General features: G+C 42.8%; 1 protein-coding gene across 3 annotated transcripts in view; it reads left to right on the top strand.

Annotated features, from left to right (window-relative positions):
* Positions 1-25,694, top strand: part of dnai2b (dynein, axonemal, intermediate chain 2b) — a 61,678-nt gene extending 35,984 nt beyond the window's left edge. For 2 of the 3 annotated variants that reach the window (XM_068058708.1, XM_068058709.1), the window contains exons 10-14: positions 6,168-6,303; positions 12,807-12,953; positions 20,709-20,936; positions 25,045-25,074; positions 25,513-25,694. In XM_068058708.1, the coding sequence (XP_067914809.1) occupies positions 6,168-6,303; positions 12,807-12,953; positions 20,709-20,936; positions 25,045-25,074; positions 25,513-25,527 (556 nt within the window). In that variant the 3' untranslated portion in view covers positions 25,528-25,694. The remainder of the gene's footprint in view (positions 1-6,167; positions 6,304-12,806; positions 12,954-20,708; positions 20,937-25,044; positions 25,075-25,512) is intronic. The other variant, XM_068058710.1, reaches the window with a different exon arrangement.
* The last annotated feature ends 730 nt before the right edge of the window (positions 25,695-26,424 follow it).

The raw sequence follows: 26,424 nt of genomic DNA, 5'->3' as shown, positions 1-26,424 counted from the left end.
CCCCCACTTGTGGGGGAGTCCAAAACTTGTGGTCATAAATATAAGAAGATCACTAATAAATCTGTCACGAAAGGTTTTTTTTGGTACTAAATTCCTGGACCTCTATGAGTTTCAAATAAAAAGAGAAGGATTTTGCTCTGTGAAGGACACCTGCAAAAATAATTGGAATTCCAGCAACGTTTTGAAAGGAAGCTCAGAACAAAAAGTTGAATTTTATGGGTGTTTTGAAAGGAAGTTAAACTTGTAAAAGGACAGGAAGGTCAGCAGTTTCAAAGAAATCACAGGGGTTTGACCTTTCTTCAGAGCGGCTTGAGTGACAAGGGGGAGACACTGTGTCTGGACATGTGACCAAGTTCAGGAATGTGCTTTTTTCACTTTGGACCCTTTAAAGGACTGTGAATTGGACAAAGTGCAGGCATTTGAAATCTGTACTTGACCTGCCTAAAGCCAGAGAGAAAAGACCCAGAAAAGTGCTACCCCTTTCTTGAAAAGGGATCCAGCATTTAAAAGGTAGCAGATTCCTGTTGCCTCCAGTCTCTGAAGAAATTCTGCATCCAGTGAGATTCCTGCTGCCTCCTGTGTTCTCAGAAAATCCTGAAATATGAAGAATTCTTCTACTGCTAGACTGCTGCTTCAAAACCCAAGCAGACCTGTTGCTACACCCCGATGGAAGACCTATGTGACGTCTGCTGCAGTTAAATTGCCGTGAACACCTATCCATCACAAACTGTTCATCAACCTCACTTGGAGAGACTTCGATTAGCATCCGACTATTTGACTCTGGGACACCTCACCATACCGAAAACATCCTACCAGAACGTGAACCTCAATTTTTTTAAAATTCCTTCTATTCCTAAGAAACAGTTATCATCCAAAACTCCCTTTTGAAACTGGTTAACCGTTTCCTTTTGAATGTATATGTGTGTGCATGAGGGTGAAGGGAATAAGGGTTTTTTTCATATATAGATTTATTTCGGTCGTAGTTAAGACCTATTATTTCTTTTCTAATAAATAGTTAATGTTGTTATTGTTTAAAGAAACCTAGTTTGGTGTGCTTTATTCTGGGAGGAAAATACAGTGTTTAGTTTGGTTAGTCTTCGTTAGGTGGGAAACTTTATTTGATATGCTATGACCTGTGGAGTAGTGGGACTGAATTAATAGTGCATTACTCCCAGCTTGGTCATAACAAATCCAAAAAGGAATTCAGGAGAAACTTCTTTATTCAGAGAGTGGTTAGAAAGTTAGAATGTGGAACTTGATACAATATGGAGGTGAATAGCATTGATACATTTAAATGGAAGCAAGATAAGGGCATGAGAGAGAAAGGAATAGAAGGACATGCTGATAATGTTTGGTGAAGCGGGGTAGGAGGAGGCTCATGTGGAGCATAAACACTAGCATAGACCAATTGAGACAATTCTATATAATTCTATATAATTCTATGTTAATGCTATTCTCAGTTTGCTTGGCACTTGGGTTTACAAAAAATATGTTTCAGATGCCCCCAGCTGTCCATTTTACATTGGATTTAGCAGACCTTTCCCCATTTCTGGGGTCCCTCTGAAAGGAGTAGAATTATTATTGAATCCTAAAACCATGTAGTGAATCTTAGGCAAAATTCAATTCAAATTAAATTTCAAAAATTTTGAGTCTTTTATTTAGTATCTAATAAGTGCATTCCTTGAATGAATCCCACATTAGCAGTGTTAATTAAACACCAGTAATCAACCTTCACTTCAATCAATTCTGCTCAGCGCTGGATCCATACACATATTATAATTGAGCTGCAATAACACATATAGGACAAGCTGCAAAGTTTTAGGCCCATGTGATTGTTCTCTGCAAACGTGGAAAAACAGATACTGGCTCTGAACCACTATCTGCATAATACCGAGATGGCTGGCATATGTGGCTTTCTGAATCATAGCATTTTACAGTATAAAATCTTATCATTAATTTTTCTTTGCCAATTTCCATCCATTTGCACCTGAAGTCATTGATTTTTTTGGACTTCGCTGTAGCGGTACAGTCAAATAACCTGCTGACATTCATTGTCTAAAACTCACAGATTTTAAAAAAGAGTGGGTCCATTCATAATGACAGTACCTATAGAAAGACTTGCAGTTATGTTTAGTTTAGTTTAGAGATACAGCACTGAAACAGGCCCTTCGGCCCACCGAGTCTGTGCTGACCATCTATACCATTATATATATACCATTTATACTAATCCTACACTAATTCCATATTCCTACCACATCCCCACCTGTCCCTATATTTTCCCTACCACCTACCTATACTAGGGGCAATTTCTAATGGCCAATTTACCTATCAACCTGCAAGTCTTTGGCATGTGGGAGGAAACCGGAGCACCCGGAGGAAACCCACGCAGTAACAGGGAGAACTTGCAAACTCCACACAGGCAGTACCCGGAATTGATCCAGGGTCGCTGGAGCTGTGAGGCTGCGGTGCTAATCACTGCGCCACTGTGCCGCCCAATAGAATCATAGAATAGTTAAAGCACAGCAATACAGAAGGAGGCTATTTGGCCCATCGTGTCTGTGCCGCTCTCTGCAAGAGGAGCTCAGCTAGACCCACTCTCCTGAACTTGCCCCGTATCCCTTCAATTTTTTTCTCTTCAGATGCTTATCCAATTCCCTTTTGAAAGCCATATTTGGATCTGCCTCCACTGCACTCTCAGGCAGCGCATTCCAGATCCTAACCACGCACTTCGTCAAAAGTTTTTTCCTCATGTCACCTTTGATTCTTTTGTCAATTGCCTTAAATTGGTGTCCTCCTGGTTCTTGATCCTTCTGCCAATTGGAAAAGTTTCTCTAACTATTCTGTCTAGACCGCTCGTGATTTTGACTCCCTCTATCACATATTCCATTTTAGCTTCCAGTTGCTTCTTAAAATGAAAACTGGAAATCCATTCCATGTGATGATCACTATTCGGGAAATATCACATTTGTGGTAAGATGTAAAACCAAGGACCTCTCTGCCCTCTCAGGTGAACATAAAAGATACAATGGCATTTTCAAAGAAGAGCAAGTCAGTTCTCGCAGTGTCCTGGACAGCATTTATTCCTCAACCAATACCATTAAAAACAGATGATCTGGTCATTTAAACTTCCTGTTATTTCTGGGACCTTGCTGTGTGCAGATGGGCTGCCACACTTCCCTATGTTACAACAATAACTACACTTTGAGATTTATATAGGCTGTGAAATGCTTTGGGACGTCCTGAGGTTGTGAAAAGTGCGATATAAATGCAAGTTCTCTCTTTCTTTATTCTTGTCACTGAGTTTCCTCTTGCAGCGCTTTGTGATTTAAAACTGCTGCTTAGATTCTGCTAGGAACAGACATTTTGCTTAGGATTCTCCCATTGTTACATTCTAAATTCCATTGCAGAGCCATTATGAATAGGTGCTGCGCTGTGTTTTGCATGGCATCACCATGTTTTTTTCCAATTATTACCAAACATGACCCAATCACACATGCTCAGATACATTGTGAGAGTACAATATGCACAATTACCATCAGATAACTAGGGCTGGATTTTCTGTCCCCAATGGGGCTGGGATCAGAGGTGGCCGGGAGCTAAGAATAGCCCCGCCAGCAGGCACGCCAGTTCCCCAGCCGACTCTATGACTCTATGTCACCTCTGAGCCATTTTTGCGGAGGTGGGATTGGAGGCTGGCCCGATCAGGCTCATTAAGAGCCTAATTGAAGCCAATTAAAGGAGGCTGACTAGAATTTTCCAGTCGCCCTCCAGGTTCCCGCAGGCAGAGGGGGCCAGTTTAGATGCCTGGAGGTGGGCACCTGACCAGGCCAGGGGGCCAGAGCTCCAGGTGACCCTAGATGATGTCCCTGGCTGCCTGAGTGCTGGTGCAGCCATAGGCCATCCTATAGAGGGTTCCACGCACCACCCCCCCCCCCCCCCCTCCCCCCTCCACAGTGGCGCCCTGGCTGCTGAATCTGTTTTTTAATTTAAGACTGAAAGAAGTTGGAGACAGGGTGCCTCCATTTTTAAGCCTCTCTCTCACGCCATCACAGCTTGCTACTCCTTTCAAGCTGGAAGGCCTCTGATTGGCCCTCCGACTATGAGAGCCTGCCCACCATCCTTACTTGGACAGCAAACCCACCCTCTGGCAGTAATTGGCCATCCCGGGGAAAATCACAGGTGAGTGAGTGTTTTCCCCCAGAGGAGGGTTCGTACATGGAAACAATCGCATCCTCTGTTTCTCACTGCTGGAGGGAAAATCCAGCTCCGAGAGTCACTTTTGAGTGTCATTAGCCAAGCTTCAGTTAAACACCCAGGCCTGAGAGAAATTTGGAATAAATGCTCTCTGTGGTACTCTGAAGGTAACATATATGTGAAATGGCAAGTCAGCAAATTTTAAAATTGTGAGAAACTCATGCAATAGTGTAGGCTTTATGACAACTCGTGGTACAGCAGTAAAAGGATTGAATCAGGCTTTGGTAACTTGACATTCAAATTTGTTGTTGCTTTGATAGCACATATTTCAATAGAAAGTTCAATGTAAACAGTTGTTTTGTGGCACAGTGAATGTTTCTCTCCTTTGAATGAATATTGGCTGGTCCTGTCAGGTCTAAATTACACACTTTTTTTGTACAGCTGGCGGCATTGTGTTCTTTATAAATTTGCATGAAATGAGAGCACAAATACTAAGAAGAAAAGAACATGGTAATGTTATATGGAGCTACTGCTGGTGCATGCTTGGTCATTTTGACCTGTATCCCACTGATATTTTGTTACTGCAACAACAGGGACTATCATGTTGCTTTTACACAATTGATGGCATAGCTCTGAGGCTACTTTTAGGTTGTTTGAGATGAGAAAGGAATTAAAATATAGAGAGGATAATTAACAGTTGTTACTGTAAAGCATTGTTTAACTATGGTTATTTGTTTTTTCTAACAATAAGCACCTATAGATTTTGTGTTGATCGAGGTGAGTGTGACGGTTTATTTTTTCCACAATCATTGACAGCACTAAAGCTCAGAAGGAGTTGGACATAATTTTAAATTATTTCTATGCTGAATCAACACCCTCAGGAGAGAAGCTTGTACTTGTCTGGTGTGATGTTTATTTCCCATACTAAATAGCTAATAAGAAATTGGTTGAAATAACCCAACTTAATTTAGTTGAGCACTGGAAAATGTCCTACCTGTCGGACAGAATTTTAAACTAGATTTCAGAGATGGAATGACAGTATTATAACCCATTGAACCACCTGAATTTTAAATGGTTTATTTTAGTATTGAAGGAATGTTGTTATAACAGTAATATTTTTATTTCAGTCCTGTAAAGTTCGGTTTATATGTAGATGGTATTGGACATTTGTAAACTGTTCATTCCCTCTCCCTAAAGGAGAGGTAAGGTATTACTCAGCAACTTTGTACAAGATCATAAGTTCTTCTGTAATCTCATTTGAACCTGGATGTCAAGTGAGCTGCTTCTTAAGCAAAGATCTTGTCTGAAAGCCAGTGGACCTTTGACCCAAGCATAAATTCCTGGATCTGCCTGTCTCAGCCTCTGGCACTGACCCTGCCAAAGTTTAGAATTAGGGGAAGGTGATCTATAGTGGTCAGAGCCAATGCCTATAGGGTTCATCTCGGTTGCCCACCTGCCTGAGAAAGCTTCTAATTTGACAGAAGGTTCCAAGTTCTTGGAGGGCAAAAGAACTCTGCTGCATGCTTTTGTAATGGAGTGAAATTTTTTCTTCAAATCTTCAGGAGTCTTGGACATGGCATGAGCCTAGACCCACATATGAGCCCCTTTTCACTGAATGATAGGCCAGTACACCATGCTGCTCTCTTGTCGGGCTGGAAATGAGAAAACTGCTGACAAGGGAATCTGCAATTCCCCCAGTTGCATCTCTAAAGATAGTGATCTTGTTTGGGGCGGGCAGAAGTCCAACCCAAATAAAATCCTGTAGAACCTGCCAGAGCAAGCCAAGACTCAAGAGTATTTGAATCCTGGTCTAATTTGCAGCCATTCTAGTGGAGCTATGGTGGGAGTCCAGCAGAAGTGTTACAGATATTTTGCCTCAGTAGAGAAAAGAATATTCATAGAGTCATAGAGTTATACAGCACAGAAACCTTAAAATTAATTGGTGAAACTTCCTCTGCTGTTTCTTATTGTAGCTACCACATGTCTAATCTGACGGATGGCTGTTGGAGCCCTATAAGGCCAACTGTTTTCTACACAACCAAAATGAATGGAACTGTTGATGCCTGGGACTTGTCATTTAAACACAGTGAACCAACACTCAGCATTAAGGTACTGTGTTTGATTGTTGTCATAATTTGTATATCTGCAAATGAACAAAATCGGGAGAGATATAAAACGGGCTGCCCACTTGCTATCCACCCATTTTACACAATTGCAAAAAGTCAAGATCTATCCCATGTAGTTTCCAGCAGGGAATTCTGGATGCCAATTAAGATTGGGAACCTTGATTAATTTTTCTTGTTGCCTTCCCTTCTGACCATAGAAATATTAAATCAATGATGTTGATATCCAATTTTTCCTCCCCCCCCCCCCTTTAATATTCTCCTTTTCTCACCCATCCTCTCCTGAAACTCAGTCCAATATATAGGTTCATAGGCAATCTTCTGGTACCTTCATTTACTCATTTGATCATTGATCTTGAGTTCTTTCCAGTCAGGTTCACTGCAAATTGATCAGGAGCAGTGACTGTGGCCAATTTATCCCTTCCTTTACCCAGGAGACTTATGACCATTTGTAGTATCTCTACTGCTGCTTCAGCGAAGATTTAAGACTACGTCTGAGTTACTGAGACCATACTATTTGATGGAAGGGGTCGTCGTCAGTGCTATCAAGTCTCACTTGCTCAGCAATAACCTACTCACTGCCACTCAGTTTGGGTTCCGCCAGGGCCACTCAGCTCCTGACCTCATTACAGCCTTGGTTCAAACATGGACAAAAGAGCTGGACTCCGGAGGTGAGGTGAGAGTGACTGCCCTTGACATCAAGGCAGCATTTGACCGAGTATGGCATCAAGGAGCCCTAGCAAAACTGGAGTCAATGGGAATCGGAGAAAATTCTCTGCTGGTTGGAATCATACCTAGCACAAAGGAAGGTGGTTGTGGTTGTTGGAGCTCAGTCATCTCAATCCCAGGACATCACTGCAGGAGTTCCTCAGGGTAGTGTCCTAGGCCCAACCATCTTCAGCTGCTTCATCGAGGACCTTCCCTACATCATAAGGTCAGAGGTGGAGATGTTCGCTGATGATTGCACAGTGTTCAGCACCATTTATGACTCCTCAGATAATGATAAGCAGCCCATGTCCATAAGCAACAAGACCTCAACAACAGCCAGGCTTGGGCTGATAAGTGGCAAGTAACAGTCATGCCCCTCAAGTGCCAGGCAATGACCATCTCAAATGAGAGAATCTAACCATCTCCCCATGACGTTCAATGGCATTACAATCGCTGAATCCCCCACCATCAACATCCTGAGGGTTACCATTGACCAGAAACTGAACTGGACCAGCCACATAAATACTGTGGCTGCAAGAGCAAGTCAGAGGCTAGGAATTCTGCAGTGAGTAACTCACCTCCTGTCTCCCCAATGTCTGTCCACTATCTACAAGGTGCGAGTCAGGAATGTGATGGAATACTCTCCACTTGCCTGGATGAGTGCAGATCCAACAGCACTCAAGAAGCTCAACACCATCCAGGACAATAAAAGCAAAATACTGCGGACGCTGGAAATCTGAAATAAAAACAAGAAATGCTGGAGCCACTCAGCAGGTCTGGCAGCATCTGTGGAAAGAGAAGCAGAGTTAACGTTTCGGGTCAGTGACTCTTCTTCGGAACAAAGCAGCCTGCTTGATTGGCACCCCATTCACCACCTTCAACATTCAGTCCCTCCACCACCGACGCTCAGTAGCAGCAGTGTGTACCATCTAGAAGATGCACTGCAGCAACTCTTCAAGGTTCCTTCGACAGCACCTTTTACTCCCGTGACTTCTGCCACCTAGAAATACAAGGGCAGCAGCTGCAAGTTCCCCTCCAAGTCACACACCATCCTGACTTGGAACTATATTGCCATACCTTCACTGTCGCTGTGTCAGAATCCTGGAACTCCCTCCCTAACAGCACTGTGGGTGTACCTACACCCAAAGGACTGCAGCGGTTCAAGAAGGCAGCTCACCACCACCACATCAAGGGCAATTAGGGATTGGCAATTGAGAAGCCACCTGGCCGCATAATCAGTAGAGTTCTCACCTTGTGGATTTGAGTGCTGTGTCTCAAATAGAGTTGAAGCATTCTAAATTAGGCCATTCAACAGTGTTGCACTGAGTTGTGGTGTTTCCTGTCAGTGCTTCAGATATAAATATATATAATAAGTTTATTTTTATATATATATATATATATATATTTATGTATATTCATTTGCTACTTACCTGACTATGCAGGCATTACTCGTAGTTTAGTTGTTACTGCAGCACAATTCATTGTAATGTTTTTTGTAATCATGCAACTGTTAAATATTTAGAAATCCTAACAGTGCATTCATAGCTGTTATCAACAGAAAAATTGAAACTATCAACCATTCATGACAATTTTTGTATACCTGTAGTTTGTTGGATCTTGCAATCAAATTGAAAGTATTGAGGTAAATGTAGGGACTGTGTGGTATTCAAAGAGCTGCAGACTGTTTCTGCTGTACAGCTAGCAATAGAAAAGTTAGATAGAATTTTCAGCACAGAAACAGGCCATTCAGCCCACCTGTTCTAATGCCAGTGTTTATGTTGCACACGAGTCTTCTTCCACCTTATTTCATCTAACCCTACCAGCATGTCCTTCCATTCCTTTCTCCGTTGTGTTTAGCTTCCGCTTAAATGCATCTATCCTTTCACATCAACTACTTCATGTTCCACATTCTAACCACTCTTTGGGTAAAGAAGTTTCTCCTGAATTCCTTATTAGATTTACTAATTTTGTAGAATTTCAGATGTTTAATAGAAATTTCTTATATCGTATATTTATGACCCTTAGTTTTGGATTCCCCGACAAGTGGAAACATCTTCTCTACGTTCACCTTATCAAATACCTTCAGAATTCTGAAGACCTATAGTAGGTCAACCCTCAGCCTTCCCTTTTATAAGGAAAAATTGTGTCATATGCTTTTTTCTGTTAATTTATAGAAGAGCCTGGTAAACAAAACAGGAAATGGATTCAATCATGCATACAGATATGTACATGGCATCCAGGAAACCCATTAGCAAAACTTCTGTAAGAAACTTTGAATACACTGAAGATATAATCCAAATTAATTCCTGTGGAATCAGTGCACACCCATAAAGCGGGAAGATATTTTGTTGAATTGTCCTGTAATCCTGTATGACATGAACAGAGATAGCTTCACACCCATCAGTTTTCCTGGCCACCCCATTCAATATGACAGATACACATGCCTTAGCCAAGTTTTTTTTCAAATGTTAATCCTAAAAAGGCATGTTTAGTATAATCTAGTTTATTGCTACGGTAACCATGTATATCAGTTTGAAATTCCTAATAATTGCTAGGCATTGCAGTTAAGTGTAGTTTTCTAATTTGCAGGTAGAGTCAGAGTAAGTGCAAAATACCATTTCATAATTCATTGGGAGGATGACTTCACAATGTGCATAGCACTGTTGAAGTGCATTGTCTTGATTATCACTAGATAAACATAAATAGGATTTCCAAACACATCCATTACATATTTAGACCACACTTATTAGGTACTTTTTTTTTAGAAAATGGTAGTTTTATTTCCTAAATTTGAACACCAAAGGATTTTGAATTGTTTTATGCCACGAGGAAGCTCTTTTTTTTTTGCTGCACAGTCTAATATCTTAAATCTCATGCAAATCCACTACTAGAATGAGCTCACAGGGATTATTTTGTTTTGCAGTTTACATCTAATGAATGAGCAATTCCAGGCCCCCAGTACAAGTCGTCACCTTTTAATGAGTTTTCATGGGGGGATTCTTTTAATGAGCAAGTATTAGATGACCTCACTTGATTTGTTTTTTTGATTTGCCCAAATTTGAAGGTATTTTCTTTTATCTTGTATGTCACACTGCATTTTGATCATTTTCTTGTTGCAAAGGTGAGCTCGTAGCCTGCTCTCAGGGATTCTGTAAATTCCTCTTAATAATGTACTTCTGGAAGATATATAAAAGTGGCCCAATATGGCTTAGTCTCTTATATTTTTCCCTCTGTTCCTGTATCAAAGCAGCTTGTCAATATTTTGCACCCTCCGGACACACAGCCTGACCAAGAGTTTTCATTATATGAAGAATAGTACACACAAACTCGTTCCTGTCATTGTGTGTACAGTGCGATAGAGCACTGGTACATTGCATCACTGAACCATCTCTTACCACAGAAAGCTCCTCTCACTTAAGGCATCTTACCAACAGATCTGATTGGAAGTTCATTCCTCGCTTCAATGTAACCGCCTGTCCACCATCCACAAGGCACATGTCAGGGGTGTGATGGAATACCCTTCACTTGCCTGGATGAGTGCAGCTCCAACAACACTCAAGAAGCTCAACACCATCCAGGACAAAGCAGCCCACTTGCTCAGCACCCCATCCACCACCCTAAACATTCACTCCCTCCACAACCAGCGCTCATTTACAGCATTGTGTACCACATGCAAGATGCACTTTAGCAACTCACCAAGCCTCCTTCGATAGCACCTTCCAAAGCCCTAGAAGGACAAAGGCAACAGATACACGGGAACACCACCCCCTGGGAGTTCCCCTCCAAGCCACGCACCATCCTGACTTGGAAATATATCACCATTCCTTCACTGTCCCTGGGTGTTAAAGATGGAACTCCCCTCCTAATAGCACTGTGAGCGTACCTACACCAGATGGACTGCAGCAGTTCAAGAAGGCAGCTCACCACCACATTCTAAAGGGCAATTAAGGTTGGGCAACAAATGCTGGCCCATGAAAGAATTAAAAAAAGGATTTATAATTTTTCTGCTGAGAAGGGGACTTTTTGATTATTAAAAGAAGTTCAATCTTGCATCTCAAGACATAAAAACTCTGCAAATTATTTTCTGGAACTGCCAATTTGGAGTGCAAGAGCATCCTGACTCTTTATCTGTTATTTTGTTCCCTGGGGAAGCACCTGGGGCTGAATTTTCCTGGCCCATTGGCGATGGGCTGGGAGATGGGAGGGTTGGCAAAATTGGGGGAGGGGGGGAGGGCATTGGGAGGGGAGTCCAACGTCTTCCCGGCACTATGCCATATTTCCAGCAGCGGGAAAGTTGGCGGCTCAGCCACCCACCAGAGAGGCAATTGAGCCACTTTAGTGGTCAATTAAGGGCCACGCCGCCTCCACAGACATTTTGCCCGCGATGCCGCCATGTGGGGAGATGGCCCAATGAAACCTGGTGGCCTTCAAGCAGGCAATGATGGTGAGGCCTTCCTTTATGGGCACTTCATAGCCCACGGAGGGGCCCCCGTCATTGCAATGAACACATGCGTGGCAATGGCACCGCCAGTGCTCCATGATACCGCGCCTCTCCCCCGCCCCCCCACCGCAGCAATCACTGGAGTCTGGCCGCCAGGCCCCAGCTTTCCCCAGCCTACCTAAATTCTCTTTGAGGGTGTCTTTTCATTGAGACACCCTCTTCCTTGCGCTGCAGCCTCAGCAATGGCCGCCACTAGTGGTGGCACTGCTGAACTGCCAGTCATCTTATTGGCCAGCACCTCTTGTGGGTGGGCCACTATTCTTAATTGGAGAGTGGCCCTGGTGGCAGCTTGTTCATTGGCTGTCACTAGCAACACTAGCTGCCCCAGGGTCACATGACCCGCTGGAGCTTTTGGCCCCGCAGTGGGACTTACTGGTATGTGACAACATTCAGCCCCTGACATCTGTTTGGTGCTTCTCGTAGAGGTAGAATTCAGATCAGGAACTCAGCATGTGGGAAATGCTCAGTGTGAATTTGAGTCCTACCGCTCAATTACCTTTACAGGATTAAAAGATTACATTAATTTTTTAATGAAATTACAATTTAAAAGAAAATCAAAGACGAGAAAGGGACATTCAACTGTTTTTGCTTGTCTTTCTAGTACTTCAAGTCCCCCAGCTTAGTATCAACCATTTATAACTCTCTTCACATCTTCCACTACCTTACCTGGCAGATTACTGAAAGAGTAATAAACATAGTGAATAAAAGTTTTTTTTTCAAAGATATGTTTTACATTTAAATTGATATTTTCTTGTCCTAATGGCATAACATACCTTGAAGTCATATTCTGATTCACTTTACCTAATAATTTTATACTTAAATGATAATTTTTCATGAAACTCTTAAGTGTATTAACATTTTAACAACCCTGTTGCTGACCCCATTGTTAGCTCTTTGTTCTAATTCAATTACTGTGAAATTGTTTAGTTGAATATATCTACTTTGAAGATGCGTTCATCATTTAAAGCTGTGATTCTAGTGCTCTTGTTACATTTGGTGTTTGGTATCACATGATGGGCGGTGGAATTTTTCTTCTTTAAAAGTGCTTTGATGAGAATGAAAAATCCTGAATAAAGTACTTTCTTTTTCCGGACTGGTATGGTACAGATTGGAATGTCATACTGATACTGAAGGATATTTGTGTTCAGATACATTGCTAGATAAAAAGGAGAATCAGTTTTCCCCCTCTTATTGTAATCTGTTTCATTGTCAAATTGCTAAATCTGACTGTTCTCCTAAATACAATGTCTTTCCTTCCTTTCCCCACCCCACCCAATTAGGTATGTGACGAACCTCTGTACAGTTTGCGTATCCAAGACAACGGACGGTTACTTGCCTGTGGTTCCCACCAGGGCACAACAACCCTGCTTGAGCTCTCATCAGGTTTCTGTACTTATCAGAAAAATGAAAAGGCGCTTGCAAGTGCAGTAAGTGTTCTGAGCTAAAGGGTTTGATCACTATCTCTGCAGCCAACTTGTTTCCACTGAGCTGCAGGTTTATATGTAAAATTGATGGAATCCATTGCACTAAAAATGATTTTAAGTAAAACTACAACTCTGAGGTGTATGCTTCAGATCTAAAGATGAGTGAAATTGCAGGTAATGTTGCCAAATTTCATTATTTTTAGCAAAATCTAGAGTGTACTTGATAGTGAAATAATGCTGATTAGATAAATACAAGACATCAAGACAAAATGCTAAAGTGGCATACTTGGAATGTAACTTATTACCTAATCTATTGTTGCATGGTAGCTTAATTTCATAATCCATTTTGACTTGTCTGTATGTTCTAATTGAACTGAAACGGATTAATTTATTGTCATATGAATATTGTAATTCTCTTAAAACGTGATTCCATATTACCATCTATCTTTACTTCCAACAATATTCTTACAACAGTAAGAATATTGTGAGAGTGAAGTGTGCACCAGTCTACCTCAAAACTTTGCAATCTGTTCATGCCAGTGAACAAAAAGGTAAGTTCTTCATTTATTTCTCACATCGAATGGGATATTACATCATGCAGAGGGAAGGCATGGAATATTATTCTTTAAGGAGTCACATCTTTCAAGATCCACAAGATGTTCCTTTTCTCCATTACTGTAGAAATTGCATTGTTGGGCCATACTTAATAGCCTCTAGATTCATAGAAAGTTTACAGCACAGAAAGAGGCCACGTTGTCCATTATGTCTGTGCCGGCCGAAAAACGATCCACCCATTCTAATCTCACCTTCCATTTGGTCCAAAACCCTGCAGATTTCGGCACTTGAGGTGCATATCCAGACTCCTTTTGAATGAGTTAAGGGTTTCTGCCTCAACTAACCTTTCAGGCAGTGAGTTCCAGACCCCCACCACCTTCTGGGTGAAAAAACATTTCCCCATCTCCCCTCTAATCTTTCTACCAATCACTTTAAATCTTTGGAAACAAGTCACTCTCATTAGGATCCATTTGGATGGAATCCTGCTGCCCTCCGCCTCTGGGAAACACCATTCTAAACCTGTGAACAAGGTGAGTTTTGTTTGGAAAGTGGATTTCGCATCTTCTCAACTGCGCAATCTCAAAATCACTTTTCTAGGATGTGAGATTCATGTACAAATTCAACATGTTTCAGCTCTGACCAGCGAATCTGTTCAGGTATACCCAGGAACTAGCACTGCGGGGCAGATATACACAGGAACTAGCATTGCGGGACAGGGCTACCCAGGAACGAGCACTGTGGGGCAGGGATATACAGGAACTAGCACCGCAGAGCAGGTATACACAGGGACTAGCACTACTGGGCAGAGATACACAGGAACTAGCACTGGGGGACAAATATACACAGGAACTAGCACTGGGGGACAAATATACACAGGGCGTGGCACTGCAGGGCAGGTATACACAGGAACTAGCACTGCAGGGCAGGGATACCCAGAAACTAGCACTGCAGGGCAGGTATACACAGGAACTAGCACTGCAGAGCAGGTATACCCAGGAACTAGCACTGGAGGGCAGGTATATACAGGAACTAGCACTACAGGGCAGGTATACACAGGGATTTGCCCTGCTGGACAGGGATACTCAGGACCTGGAACTATGGGACAGGGTTACCCAGGAACTAGCACCACTGGGCAGGTCTACACAGTGTTACGGCCACATGGTGAGGGGTGTGGGCCGTTCCCACTGTTCAACTCCCACCTGACCACAGCGTTTTTGTTATTAGGGCTCTAACCTCTTGGTTTTTAATTTGTCAAATAAACAGACTGTGACAAGTGCTCTTGTAGGTTTAAAAACTGAATATTAATTACATAGGAAGCCGGTGAAACAGTTTGGAAAGATAAAGGCATTAAAAATATATCTTGCTATTAATCAAAACAACAACAAATGTACATTTTTGTGAAGAACCTTTAAATGAGAAGATTAATTTATTACCTTACTTTCTCGTCACTATGTTGGACACTGATTTAGTGAGATGCCTGGCATTTTTTTGTTTGCACAAGTGGTCAATATTTGCCTGCACACTTGTTGTAGTGATGCGGAATATTCCGGATAGATCTGCATCTGTCAGGAGTGATCTGGATCACTCTCTCTTCCGCTATCTCTCTCTCTCTCTCCCTGTGTTCCCCCCCACCTCTCTGTGTCGCCTTCACTTTCTGTGTCCCCCCCTCTCTCTGTCCCCCCTCTTTTTCTCACTGTCCCCTTTCTCTCTCTGTCCCCCTCTCACTCTGTTCCCCCTCTTTCTCTGTTCCCCCTCTTTCTCTGTCCCCCTTCCCTGCAAAACATGTGGAAACTTAGACGAGTCCTGCTCTTCCAGAAGCTTTGCTATACTGATATTTCGTTGAGAGACTCAGCATTGAAACACATGGAATAGCACGGCTTTGCAGTACTTAAGTGATTGATACGTACTGAATTCCCCAGAAAATGTTTGGCCTTGCTCATTCCTGTGTAAGTAGACTTTTATCAGTGTGCTAAGTCTTAATTACTGCCAAATAATCTCTCTGACACTGTAACTTAACTTTTACAAGTGTGGAGTCTCATTCCTTCATATTTTAATTATTGTTGGATATTTTTAAAATGTAATTTTTCTTAATGTTTCCAGTTATCTCTCTTAATCCCATCTTTCTTTCCCCCTCTTTATTTCATTTTCTATACATGATGTGGCGTCGAATTAACTATTCTAATTTATACTTACTGGTTCAGACTTTGTGCAGTTCTTCAATCTGATTGGTTGAGGACATAGACAGTTGCTTGTCCTGTCATCACAAGTCCCAGATCCCTTGTAGTGGGCTTTCTAATCATAGCAATTTCCAGTGCAAAACCACATAAAAAGTCTGTGGGCAAGTGTGAGTGTAATGATTGGCCATTGCTGACAACAAAATCCAGTCCAAATTTGTTTTTAAAGCTAGCATGTATGGGAAATATACCTCTCTTGCTCATGCAGCTTTATCTTTCTGTCTTTGTGTATTTCCTTGTCTGTATTTCCCTAACTCAGTATATGTCTGTGTGTGTATGTCTACCGATGTTCAAATTCATGGATCGACAGTAGATATCCTCTCCGGTTCAGTGTCACTGGTCACTCCAATAAGAGGACTCTGGAGAGCCACCTTGTTGCCCTGTATCTCCTTAAATGATGGCTTGACCTGGCAATTGTAACAGTAGACCTCTCGTGTGTATTGAATATTATAATTTTGGACACACTGCATGTCAATTCTCCTATGTTTTTGGAAGGTGTACTAGAAAGCGGTCTCGTGAGACAAGGCTAATTGTGTACAAACAAACTGGTTTATTTTACGTAAAATATCTGAAGGAACAGAATCCCGATTTTGAAATGGATGCCTCTGTTTCCTATTGTTCCCCTTATTAAAATAACAAATATGCTATTCTGTCACTTGTATGGGCTAAACTCACTTTAGAGTTAAAAGTCACTAAAGTAACTGACCTTTTCTCTTGTAGGCCATATGTACAGATGTCTCAGTCTAAAGTCCCACAGCTTCCCTGGCTGAGCAGAAAGCAATATCTCTGTGTTTGCCTGGCTGCCTTGCATTCAGACTGTTCGAGACTGTCTTCTCGAGAGGGGCAGAAGAAGGATAACCTCTTGACCCATGCCTGAACTCTCTAAGGAGAATGGCATCAAGCTGCCGATCAACCACGAGTAAGCCTTGACACCTAAGCTCCTCACTTGGGCTGAGCATTTTGGGCGCACCATCTCAGTATGGATGGTAGCAGCCTGGGTTGGCTGGCTGAAAGGCAACAGCAAGGGCACATGCAGAGTGGCAGTGGTGGGAGCATGAATGCTGTCATCCTGAGAGAGTGGTACTACTGCCTTTCCCACAATCAGCACTTCAGCACTCCTTGTCATCTGCTGGAACACAGATTGCTGTGAAAGCCTGCACGCCCTGTTGCGCACTGAGATCCACATCCACGATAGCAGCTGTCCGTGCCTGGATGTCAGCAGCCCCAGTCTGCATGCCTGTTTAACCTCTGTTTAAGCTTCCACTGCAATACTGATACATCAGCAGGACTCTGCCCAGGCAGCAGTGGAAGCTGAGACTGCAGCCATCTGATGCTGCATCATGGGTCAGTCTGGCAGTGGTACCATGGAGGTGCCCACCACTTCCACAGTGGAAAGGGCGGCACAGTGGCGCAGTGGTTAGCACCGCAGCCTCACAGCTCCAGGGACCCGGGTTCGATTCCGGGTACTGCCTGTGTGGAGTTTGCAAGTTCTCCCTGTGTCTGCGTGGGTTTTCTCCGGGTGCTCCGGTTTCCTCCCACAAGCCAAAAGACTTGCAGGTTGATAGGTAAATTGGCCATTATAAATTGTCACTAGTATAGGTAGGTGGTAGGGAAATATAGGGATAGGTGGGGATGTTTGGTAGGAATATGGGATTAATGTAGGATTAGTATAAATGGGTGGTTGATGTTCGGCACAGACTCGGTGGGCCGAAGGGCCTGTTTCAGTGCTGTATCTCTAATCTAATCTAATCTAATCTATATGTTTCAAGCTCTGCACAAAGCCCTGCTCCATGGTGAAGCCAGACTGCTCCACGCTCCTAGCAAGTGACTGTCAGCTATCTGGCAGACCTGACTAAGCACCAAACGTCTCGGTGTGCATGTTCATCAGCATTCTCCTTTAGTCTGCCCCAAACAGGTCCTCATCTGAGTCCCCTGCAGCAGATCTGGTGTGTGACATCAAACACCCCCACCCAGCCCCACGCTCCACCCCGAGAAGTTCACAAACAAGCTGACCTATCCCGCTGTCCTGGCTGCAGCCCACTCATTCCTAGTGATTCATCACATGCTGATCCCGACTCTAAACTCGCCTCTAACGTTCGCACTGTGCCAGTATCTGAGCTGGTGGCTGTGAGTGTTAAGTCGAGTGATAGTGCTTCTTTCTCAAAGCTATCTTCCTCCTCTCGCCACTCCACTTGTTGTGAGCAGCTGGCAGTTCTTTGCTATCTGAAACAACAAAAGCATAAGGGAAGAGTAGGGATAAGAGAACAAGGGATAAGATGGCATCAAGGAGCCCTAGCAAAACTGGAGTTAATGGGAATCAGGGGAAAACTCTCTGCTGGTTGGAGTCATACCTAGCGCAAAGGAAGATGGCTGTGGTTGTTGGAAGTCAATCATCTGAGCTTCAGGACATCACTGCAGGAGTTCCTCAGGGTAGTGTCTTAGGCCCAACCATCTTCAGCTGCTTCATCAATGACCTTCCTTCAATCATAAGGTCAGAAGTGGGGATGTTCGCTGAGGATTGCACAATGTTCAGCACCATTCGCAGCCCCTCAAATACTGAAGCAGTCCGTGTAGAAATGCAGCAAGACCTGGACAATATCCAGGCTTGGGCTCATAAGTGGCAAGTAACATTTGCGCCACACAAGTGCTAGGCAATGACCATCTCCAACAAGAGAGAATCTAACCATCTCCCCTTGACATTCAATGGCATTACCATCACTGAATCCCCCACTATCAACATCCTAGGGGCTATCATTGACCAGAAACTGAACTGGAGTAGTCATATAAATGCAAGAGCAGGTCAGAAGCTAGGAATCCTGTGGCGAGTAACTCACCTCCTGACTCCCCAAAGCCTGTCCACCATCTACAGGGCACATGTCAAGAGTGTGATGGAATACTCTCCACTTGCCTGGATGGATGCAGCTCCAACAACACTCAAGAAGCTCGACACCATCCAGAACAAAGCAGCCCGCTTGATTGGCACCCCATCTACAAACATTCACTCCCTCCACCACCGACGCACAGTGACAGCAGTGTGTACCATCTACAAGATGCACTGCAGCAACGCGCCAAGGCTCCTTCGACAGCACCTTCTAAACACGCGACCTCTACCACCTCGAAGGTCAAGAGCAGCAGATGCATGGGAACATGACCACCTGCAAGTTCCCATCCAAGTCACACACCATCCTGACTTGGAACTATATCACCGTTCCTTCACTGTCGCTGGGTCAAAATCCTGGAACTCCCTTCCTAACAGCACTGTGGGTGTACCTACCTCACATGGACTGCAGTGGTTCAAGAAAGCAGCTCACCACCACCTACTCAAGGGCAATTAGGGATGGGCAATAAATGCTGGCATAGCCAGTGACGCCCACATCCCATTATTGAATTTAAAAAAGAGAGAGAAGGGTTTGGGGAGGAAATCAGGAAGTCCACGGTCACTCTGTCTGCTGTTTCCATTTAATGACACCTTTCAGGATGAGGGTGAAGAGTTAGTGGAAAATGTGCATAAGGCAGAAACCTCCCATCATACAGGATGGCACCGGATGCAGCTAGTTCCATAGCATTGCTGCCCATGATCCATAGGAGCATCTCCTCCAGGGCTCTGAGGGAATGTCCTGATCCTCTGCCAGTCCTCTGGCTTTCCCACCTGCGTGGGTCACCTTGTCTTGTAGGAGAGAGGACAGAATGTCAGTGACTGTGTGCCAGTGTGTTTTGGTGATGCTGAACTGAATAGCTGGAGGTATGTGGAGGCAAAAAGAAGTGTGTGTATGGCTGGTATGCTTTGAAGGTGTGTGAGGGTGAGGTATAATGTAAGGATGTTAGGGGTGAGTCCTGAGTGTCTCGTTTGGTGTGTTGAGCAGTGTGAGAGGTGTGTGCCGTGGTGTTCGATGAATGACAGTGAGAGATGTGTGTTGTGACTTCAAGATCTGATATGCAGATGCATTTACTCACTTTGACCATCCGAGTGAGGCCATTAGGTTTTTTTTGCAGCACTGCTGCCAGGTCCGCAGTGTACACTCTGAGCGTTCACTACCACATGCTCCCATACCTTTCACTCGGTCACGCTTGAGGGCTTCTTGTTCCCTGCTGTAAACATGGTCTCCTTTCACCTTTCAGCCTCTTGGCAGAGTGAGGCTTAAAGTAGCATTGCCACATCTGGGAGCCCTCTTCTTCCCTTGGTTTGACATGGCTTTGCTGTCAGAGGACAGTGCGCATTGCTGTAACTTCCCTTTTACAGGAGCTGCACTTCATAAAGGGAAGGATATCTCGAGCACATGGTTTTGAAAGAATGCTACTCGCCCCCTGGAGCGTGCAGAGGATGCCTGCACTGAAATGGAGACAGGTGCTGCGTGGGGGCCACACCTTGCCACACCACAATCATGGAAATTAGATGGTAGACAAATTTTATGTCTTAGCCACCCTGTGCACCCCTCCCCCCACCCCACAGCCCCGTGTCCAAAAATTGGGACGAATGAATTTCACACCCTTTGAATGAAAACCCATTCAAACCCTAGGTTGCAAATTGCTTTGAGATGTGCTCAGCGATTTTGAATTATCTCAAAATTACTGTGACATATGAAAGTACGCAGTTTTAATGGCGACTTCATTTCTCCATGGAATAGCATGTTAATATCCTCATCTTCCCTATGTCCAAAAGCCACAGGCTTTTAATGTTAAATAAAAAAGAAAGGATACTGTGATTCTGGTAACTTACCATTTGTAAACTGAATGTCATTTTATATCAATAACTGATTTCTGTTTCTATAAGGGGTTATTTTATCAGTCTCATTTTGGTCTAGCACTAATGCAGCTTACTATATCAATTTATATATTTTAATTGGAATTTTACAAAAACTCCAAAGTTTGCAGGTTATGTTTGTAGGCTATATGAAAGTCATGCTAGTCTATGGCAATGTTAGCTAGAAATGTTCACATACAATATGGTATTATGTTGTTTTATTTTTAGATGTTTGAGAGGGAGACAAAACGGGAGAAGATTCTGGAAGCGCGGCAACGTGAAATGCGGGTAAAAGAGCGTGCTAAATCTGAGCAAGGAAAAGTGGTGGAACAGAAAGATATAGATGAGGAGGACACTATTGAATATAAAATTGCACAAGCTGAGAGAGTGTTCTTTGAAACTATTGAACAAGAGAGAGACAAATTTGAAATGGAGGTAGAAAAACTGGATGACAGAGTAAGTGGAAGGAGAATGAAGGATTTTTTTTAACTTTTGGAAATTATAGTTTTAATTTTATGACAAAAACTTTGAATGCTGCTGACTTCCAGTTTCTGCTTGTTTGGTGCCTCTGGTACGATTTTATTATCCTGAGCATTAAAAAGCTGCTGATCGGGGTCATCTCTGATAGTACACCTTTTGTACCTCTTAAGTGGCTAAACAGTACTTTATTGCCAAGTAATGGACAGACATTTAATTCAACTGTGGAGAAATGGAATTAGAGGAAATTAAATCAGGAGGTGAATTGTATTTTCAGAGTTTGTTTGAACAGATTTTGGTGCATCTACATTTGAACAACCAGCTCATGGATGAAGACAGCTAGTTCTTCTCATCCGAAGCTCACCTCTATAGGATGTACCTGTATCGTTTATTACTGTTATCTATAACTTAAACTCACTGTTAAATCTGAAAGGGATTATTATATGGTGCCCTTGTTAAATGATAATGAAAAACTTTAAATTTCTGGCCCAACTATATTTATCGGTGTTAACTTTCTGTATTTGGTTAATGTGGGTAGCTACAGTTAGACAGGAATCAAACTTGAGAAGCGGGCTTTCGATTTAAATATCACAGTGCAAGGGGAACAGTTGTTGCTCTACTTCACTTCTCCAATGCTATAAGTAAAGTGGATAGTAAATAAGAAGTTAGCATTCCTGGGCCCATCTCTGGTAGAAGGAATGTTGGGAGTTAAGACTCAGTAAATCAATTACAGATTTCAGGTTTCAGTCAAACCGCATTCCTCTAATCTAATTTGGTTCCCAGCCTCATATTCAGTTTGAGTTCTGTGGAATGTTAAGGAATCTCAGATAGGTTTATTATATCTATACCAATTTCTGTACTGTTGACCAATAGAGCAACATAGTTAATGTTGTAGCTTGAAACTTTGTCCCATATCTGAGGTTGCGTCTGAGCTAGCAGATGGAGCAGGAATCAAAAGGTTCATGGCCAAGCTCAACATATGGAGATGTACTTTATGGACCAACATTTTTGGTAGCCATTAGAAAGTTACTAGCCTGACTATCCCATCCTCCCAGCTGAAGGCGGAATTGTGAAGGAGGAATATAGCAGTGGGTGGTCTAAAAGGGGTGATATTGGGCTGAATTTTATTAGCTTGCCGCAGTTCTCGGTGGCGAGCTTCAAAAAGTGTGCGGCACACTCGCATGACAGCACATTAGCATGGAGGGGTGGGCCGCCCGCCCCCATCACCAGCAACGGCATCTGGCGCCACCACACAGGCGCCATTATTAAAGGGCTTCAAGCCCTTCAGGGCCATTTAAATGTTTAAAGGTAAGGTTTATTAAAAGATTGAAATAAAATTTTATCAACACTTCTAATCCCCTCTCCCACCGCCCCCCCATGAATGAACTGTTTATTATTTTTCTTATGCCCCCCCAAAAAAGTAAGTTTTCGATCATGACCTTTCCCCCCAAACTTCTTTATCTTTGACACTCAACCCCTTCCCACAATTCCTGTAACCAATAGGAACAGTTTTCTTCACTCCGCCCCCCCCCCCCCCTGAAAAATTCATTCCTCCCCCTCCCCACTAGTGTCATGCCTCAGAACTCCGAATGGAGATCCGAAGGCACAGGAGATACGGCCACCAGCCGGAATATCGGCGTGGGACGACCGTCGGGATAAGGTAAATGTTTATGCAAGCATTAACATTTATTTAAATACTAAGGTTAATTCTCTGCTGTCGAGCGGCAGGGGTGGGTTGCCCCAAGGCCTCCCTGCCGCCAGTAAAATCGGGCGGAGCCTTCCCGATGTCGAGGCCCTTGGCGGGCCTTTCCCAGAAGTATTTTCTGGGCCTCCCTGCCACGACCCCCGATGTTGGGGGGGCTTATAAACTTCAGCCCATTGTGTTAATTATTTTGTAGTATTACAATAATATCAACAATTTTAAACATGTTTAATACTGATACCATAGCCATACCAGTTTCCATGGCAACATGATTTACCAGTTATCTAATTTATAATTCTGAAGATGTAAGTAAATATGCTTTTAATAAGTTGTCAGTGTAACATACCATAGTCATCATATTCATGCAGGGCTATTCGCCCAGTGGCAAAATATGGAAGAGGATCATTCAACTGGTTATTGTTGTTGGCTCACAAAGGACCAAGACTTCACTACATCAACAATAATTTGCATTTATATAGCATCTTTAAGATAAAAATGCCGCAAGGCAGATATGTGTAATGAAATGGTCATGGAGCAGGAAGGAAGAAATTCGGAGGGGTGACTGAAATTTCTATGGGGGAGATGTAATTTAAGGTTGTTTTAAAGATGAACTCAGAGGTGGAAATTTTGGGTCAGGTGGGCTGTTAAATGTTAAAACTTTCAAACTCGACCCCAACCCACATCTAACCTACCAACTTACAGGTTTAGCAGAGGTCGGATGGGGGTGTGAGTGGCCAACCCGCCCAGGAGGCCGGTTGGCTATTTAAATATTATAATGAGGCTGAGTGCCTCAGATTTAATCTCCTCTTTAAATTTCAGCCTGGCTTACTAGGCTTCCCAGGCTTCGAGAAGGATGTGTCGCTGGCACCCCCAACACCCACCCCCTCCCCACAACGTGTCTCCAACCACCCAATTGATCCACTGCCCCTGACCTGTGACCTCTCTTCCCTCCTCACCACTCCCCAGTCACGGTCTGGTCCTGCAGGCTTTCCTGCCTGACAGTCAGCCACCCTCTGAATCTGACTGGCTGTGGCTGAGAAACAGAGGCAAAAAATGTTCATCAGGTCCTTTCGGCAGGGCCTGAGGAAAACCCGTTCTTCTGGGTTTCCTGACCTCAAAACAGTGCTCATCCTAGCCTCCAAATTAATATTGGAATCAGAGATTCAAGTTTAGAGAGATTTAGGAAAGGGGTTCCAAAGAGATGGGTTAAAGTGGCTGAAGGCTCTAGCACCAGTGGTGTATTAAAAGAGCATGCAAAGAAGGCTGGAGCATGAAGAATGATAAATGATTTTGGATTGTATGATATTGCAGAAACAGGATGAGCAAGATCTTAAAGGGATATATCGATGAAGGCAAAAATTTTGAATTGAATGCATTGAGAAATGAAGAAACCAGAATAGGTCTCCAAGAATGGCACCGATGTGTGAGCAGGATATCGTGCTGGGCAGGTTACGTGTGGCAGAGTTTTGGATATGTTGGGTTTTATGGAGGGTGAAGGATGGGACTCTAGCAAAAAGACCATAAAAGTAGTCAAGTTTGAAAGTAACAAAGATACATTAAAGGAACCAGCGGCAGAGGAATTGAGGTAAAAGGTGCAGAAACTGGCAATGTTACAGAGGTGAAAGTGAGTGTTCTAGTTGATGGAGAGGATTTGGGGTTTAACGCTCAATTGCATCGAACAGGACAGCATAATTACAAATGGTCTGATCTGGCTTGAGGGGGTGGCTAGTGAGGTGGCTGGATATAGTGGTAAGGAAAGGAAGTTTGTGGTAGGGGCCTAATACGATGACTTTGATCTTCCTGATGTGACTTGTATTAATATCGGCCAACATAGCATGTGAAGGCGATACACAACATTCATTCAGGATTTGATGTTGGACAAACAGTCTGGTGAAACAAAGGCAGTGGAGAAGTCAAAAGATTTTGCGTAGGACATAATCATTAACCATTTATGGTTGGTGAGGGGAAAAGTTGTTTAGAAAAATGCAAACAATTATGACTTAATACTGCTCCTTGTTCTCGATCCCAAAATGGTGTGGCAGGCATTTGCAGTCTAGTATATTTAAAATGCCTATAGGAGCTGTGAGCTATTACGGCATATGTGGGCACATGTCTGAAAATTGTTTACTGAGACTAGGCCAGGTAGTATTCATCTGTAGTTAGAATGGTAGTGAAACTGCTGGAGCAAAAATACCCCCCCGCCCCCCCCCACCCCCCCACCCACCCACCCATTTCCCTTCATGTTTTCACACCAAATAATTTGTATTTTAGATATATTTGTTGCAGAAGCCTTGGAATTAGTTAGACTGTTGGTGCACAGGAAAAGCTGCAAAGTACATTTGTTTTTAAATCAAATTGCTTACAAAATTGTGTGTTTTTTTCTAGGAAAAGACACTGTCAGAGGAAGAAGAGGAGGTGAGAACAGCTTTTTACATTTCACTAGTATCCTAAGGACTTGGTCATATTCTAATTTGGTTCAGTTAGTTGATATAAAAATTAACTAATTTCTCGAGTCACTGACATTGTTCTAGCATAGTTAGAATCCATTTGTGAAGCTCAAAGTTTAGATTCAGTTTCAGACTAACTGTGAGGCCAAAGCCAAATTCTCAACTCCTTTCACATCTTTGCCTGGATTCCCAATTGTCATCCTTTGTTTTCTAACTATTAGAAGAACATGTGTTTACAAAGGACTAAGCTGAATATTAAAAATGAATTTCAAAAATGTGGCAGATTTATAAAGTACTTCTTCAGTTGACATTACCAAATATCATTTTATTTCAGTCCAGAGTTGCCACTGTAGATCTTATTTTCAGGTTACTGTATCATTCTAATAAAAATCTTTGTCTTTTTTAGATGGATGACTACTAATTGAAAATGCAACTTTAGCCTGCAGTGTCAACTGAGTAAATTAATTCAGTTTTCTTCATCATTGAAAGAACAGCGAGCATCCAGAAAATCAATATTTTGAAACTGGGTATTGACATCTGGACATTAAATGCACCTATTTTCATATTACATTGAATTTATTCAAAACATGGTTTTCTTAAATTTTTAAATAAAAGTTCTAGATTGTCTTTGTAGTGGCTTTCATTTATATATATATATCACATTGTAAAAGATTTATTGAAAAGCAACAAAGCCAATTTGTTGCAAAAATAAGCTTCCCTGTGTTGAAGAAAATGCAAGAAAAACTGCTACAGTTTATATTTTGAAGCTTTTTCTCCCAGCGGAACTGTTCACTGTCAATCGGGAACATCTGTTCCAGGACTCTGAACCTCAGCTGACAGAACAGTTTTTCAAGGCCACGTTTAAGCAAGGCTGACAACTGATAGAATTCATAATGGTCTTCGATGTTCATGGAGTCTTTAACCTGGTCAACTTTACAACTAGAGCTAACAGCATTGTGGGACTAACTTTCTAATTCAGTAAACTAAAGAGTTGATGGTTCCAGTTCCAGATTTCAAAGCAGATGGTCATCATTTTGAGACCCAGAGCTGCCCATCATGCAGGCCTGCTGAGCAAATTACATAATTTCTCCACTGGATGCTTCACCTTTAGAAAGAAAATATCAGCTCCTTTCATTCGGTGGCATTGATGTCACTCCAGGAACTAAATAAACTAATAAATATAACAGCCAGTAAAAGGGCTAACGAATAAAGGCAACATTTCAGACAAAGGCATTTGATTTCACTTAGGACACTAATGAGCTCAGAAACTCAGTAAGCGAGCCACTGATTCTATCCCCCCTCCCTGGCCACTGTCTCA

The sequence above is a fragment of the Heterodontus francisci genome, chromosome 26 (assembly GCF_036365525.1).
Source record: "Heterodontus francisci isolate sHetFra1 chromosome 26, sHetFra1.hap1, whole genome shotgun sequence".
Taxonomy (NCBI): Eukaryota; Metazoa; Chordata; class Chondrichthyes; order Heterodontiformes; family Heterodontidae; genus Heterodontus; species Heterodontus francisci.
The sequence above is the reverse complement of the archived record's forward strand: the minus strand, read 5'-3'. Positions and strand labels throughout refer to the sequence as shown.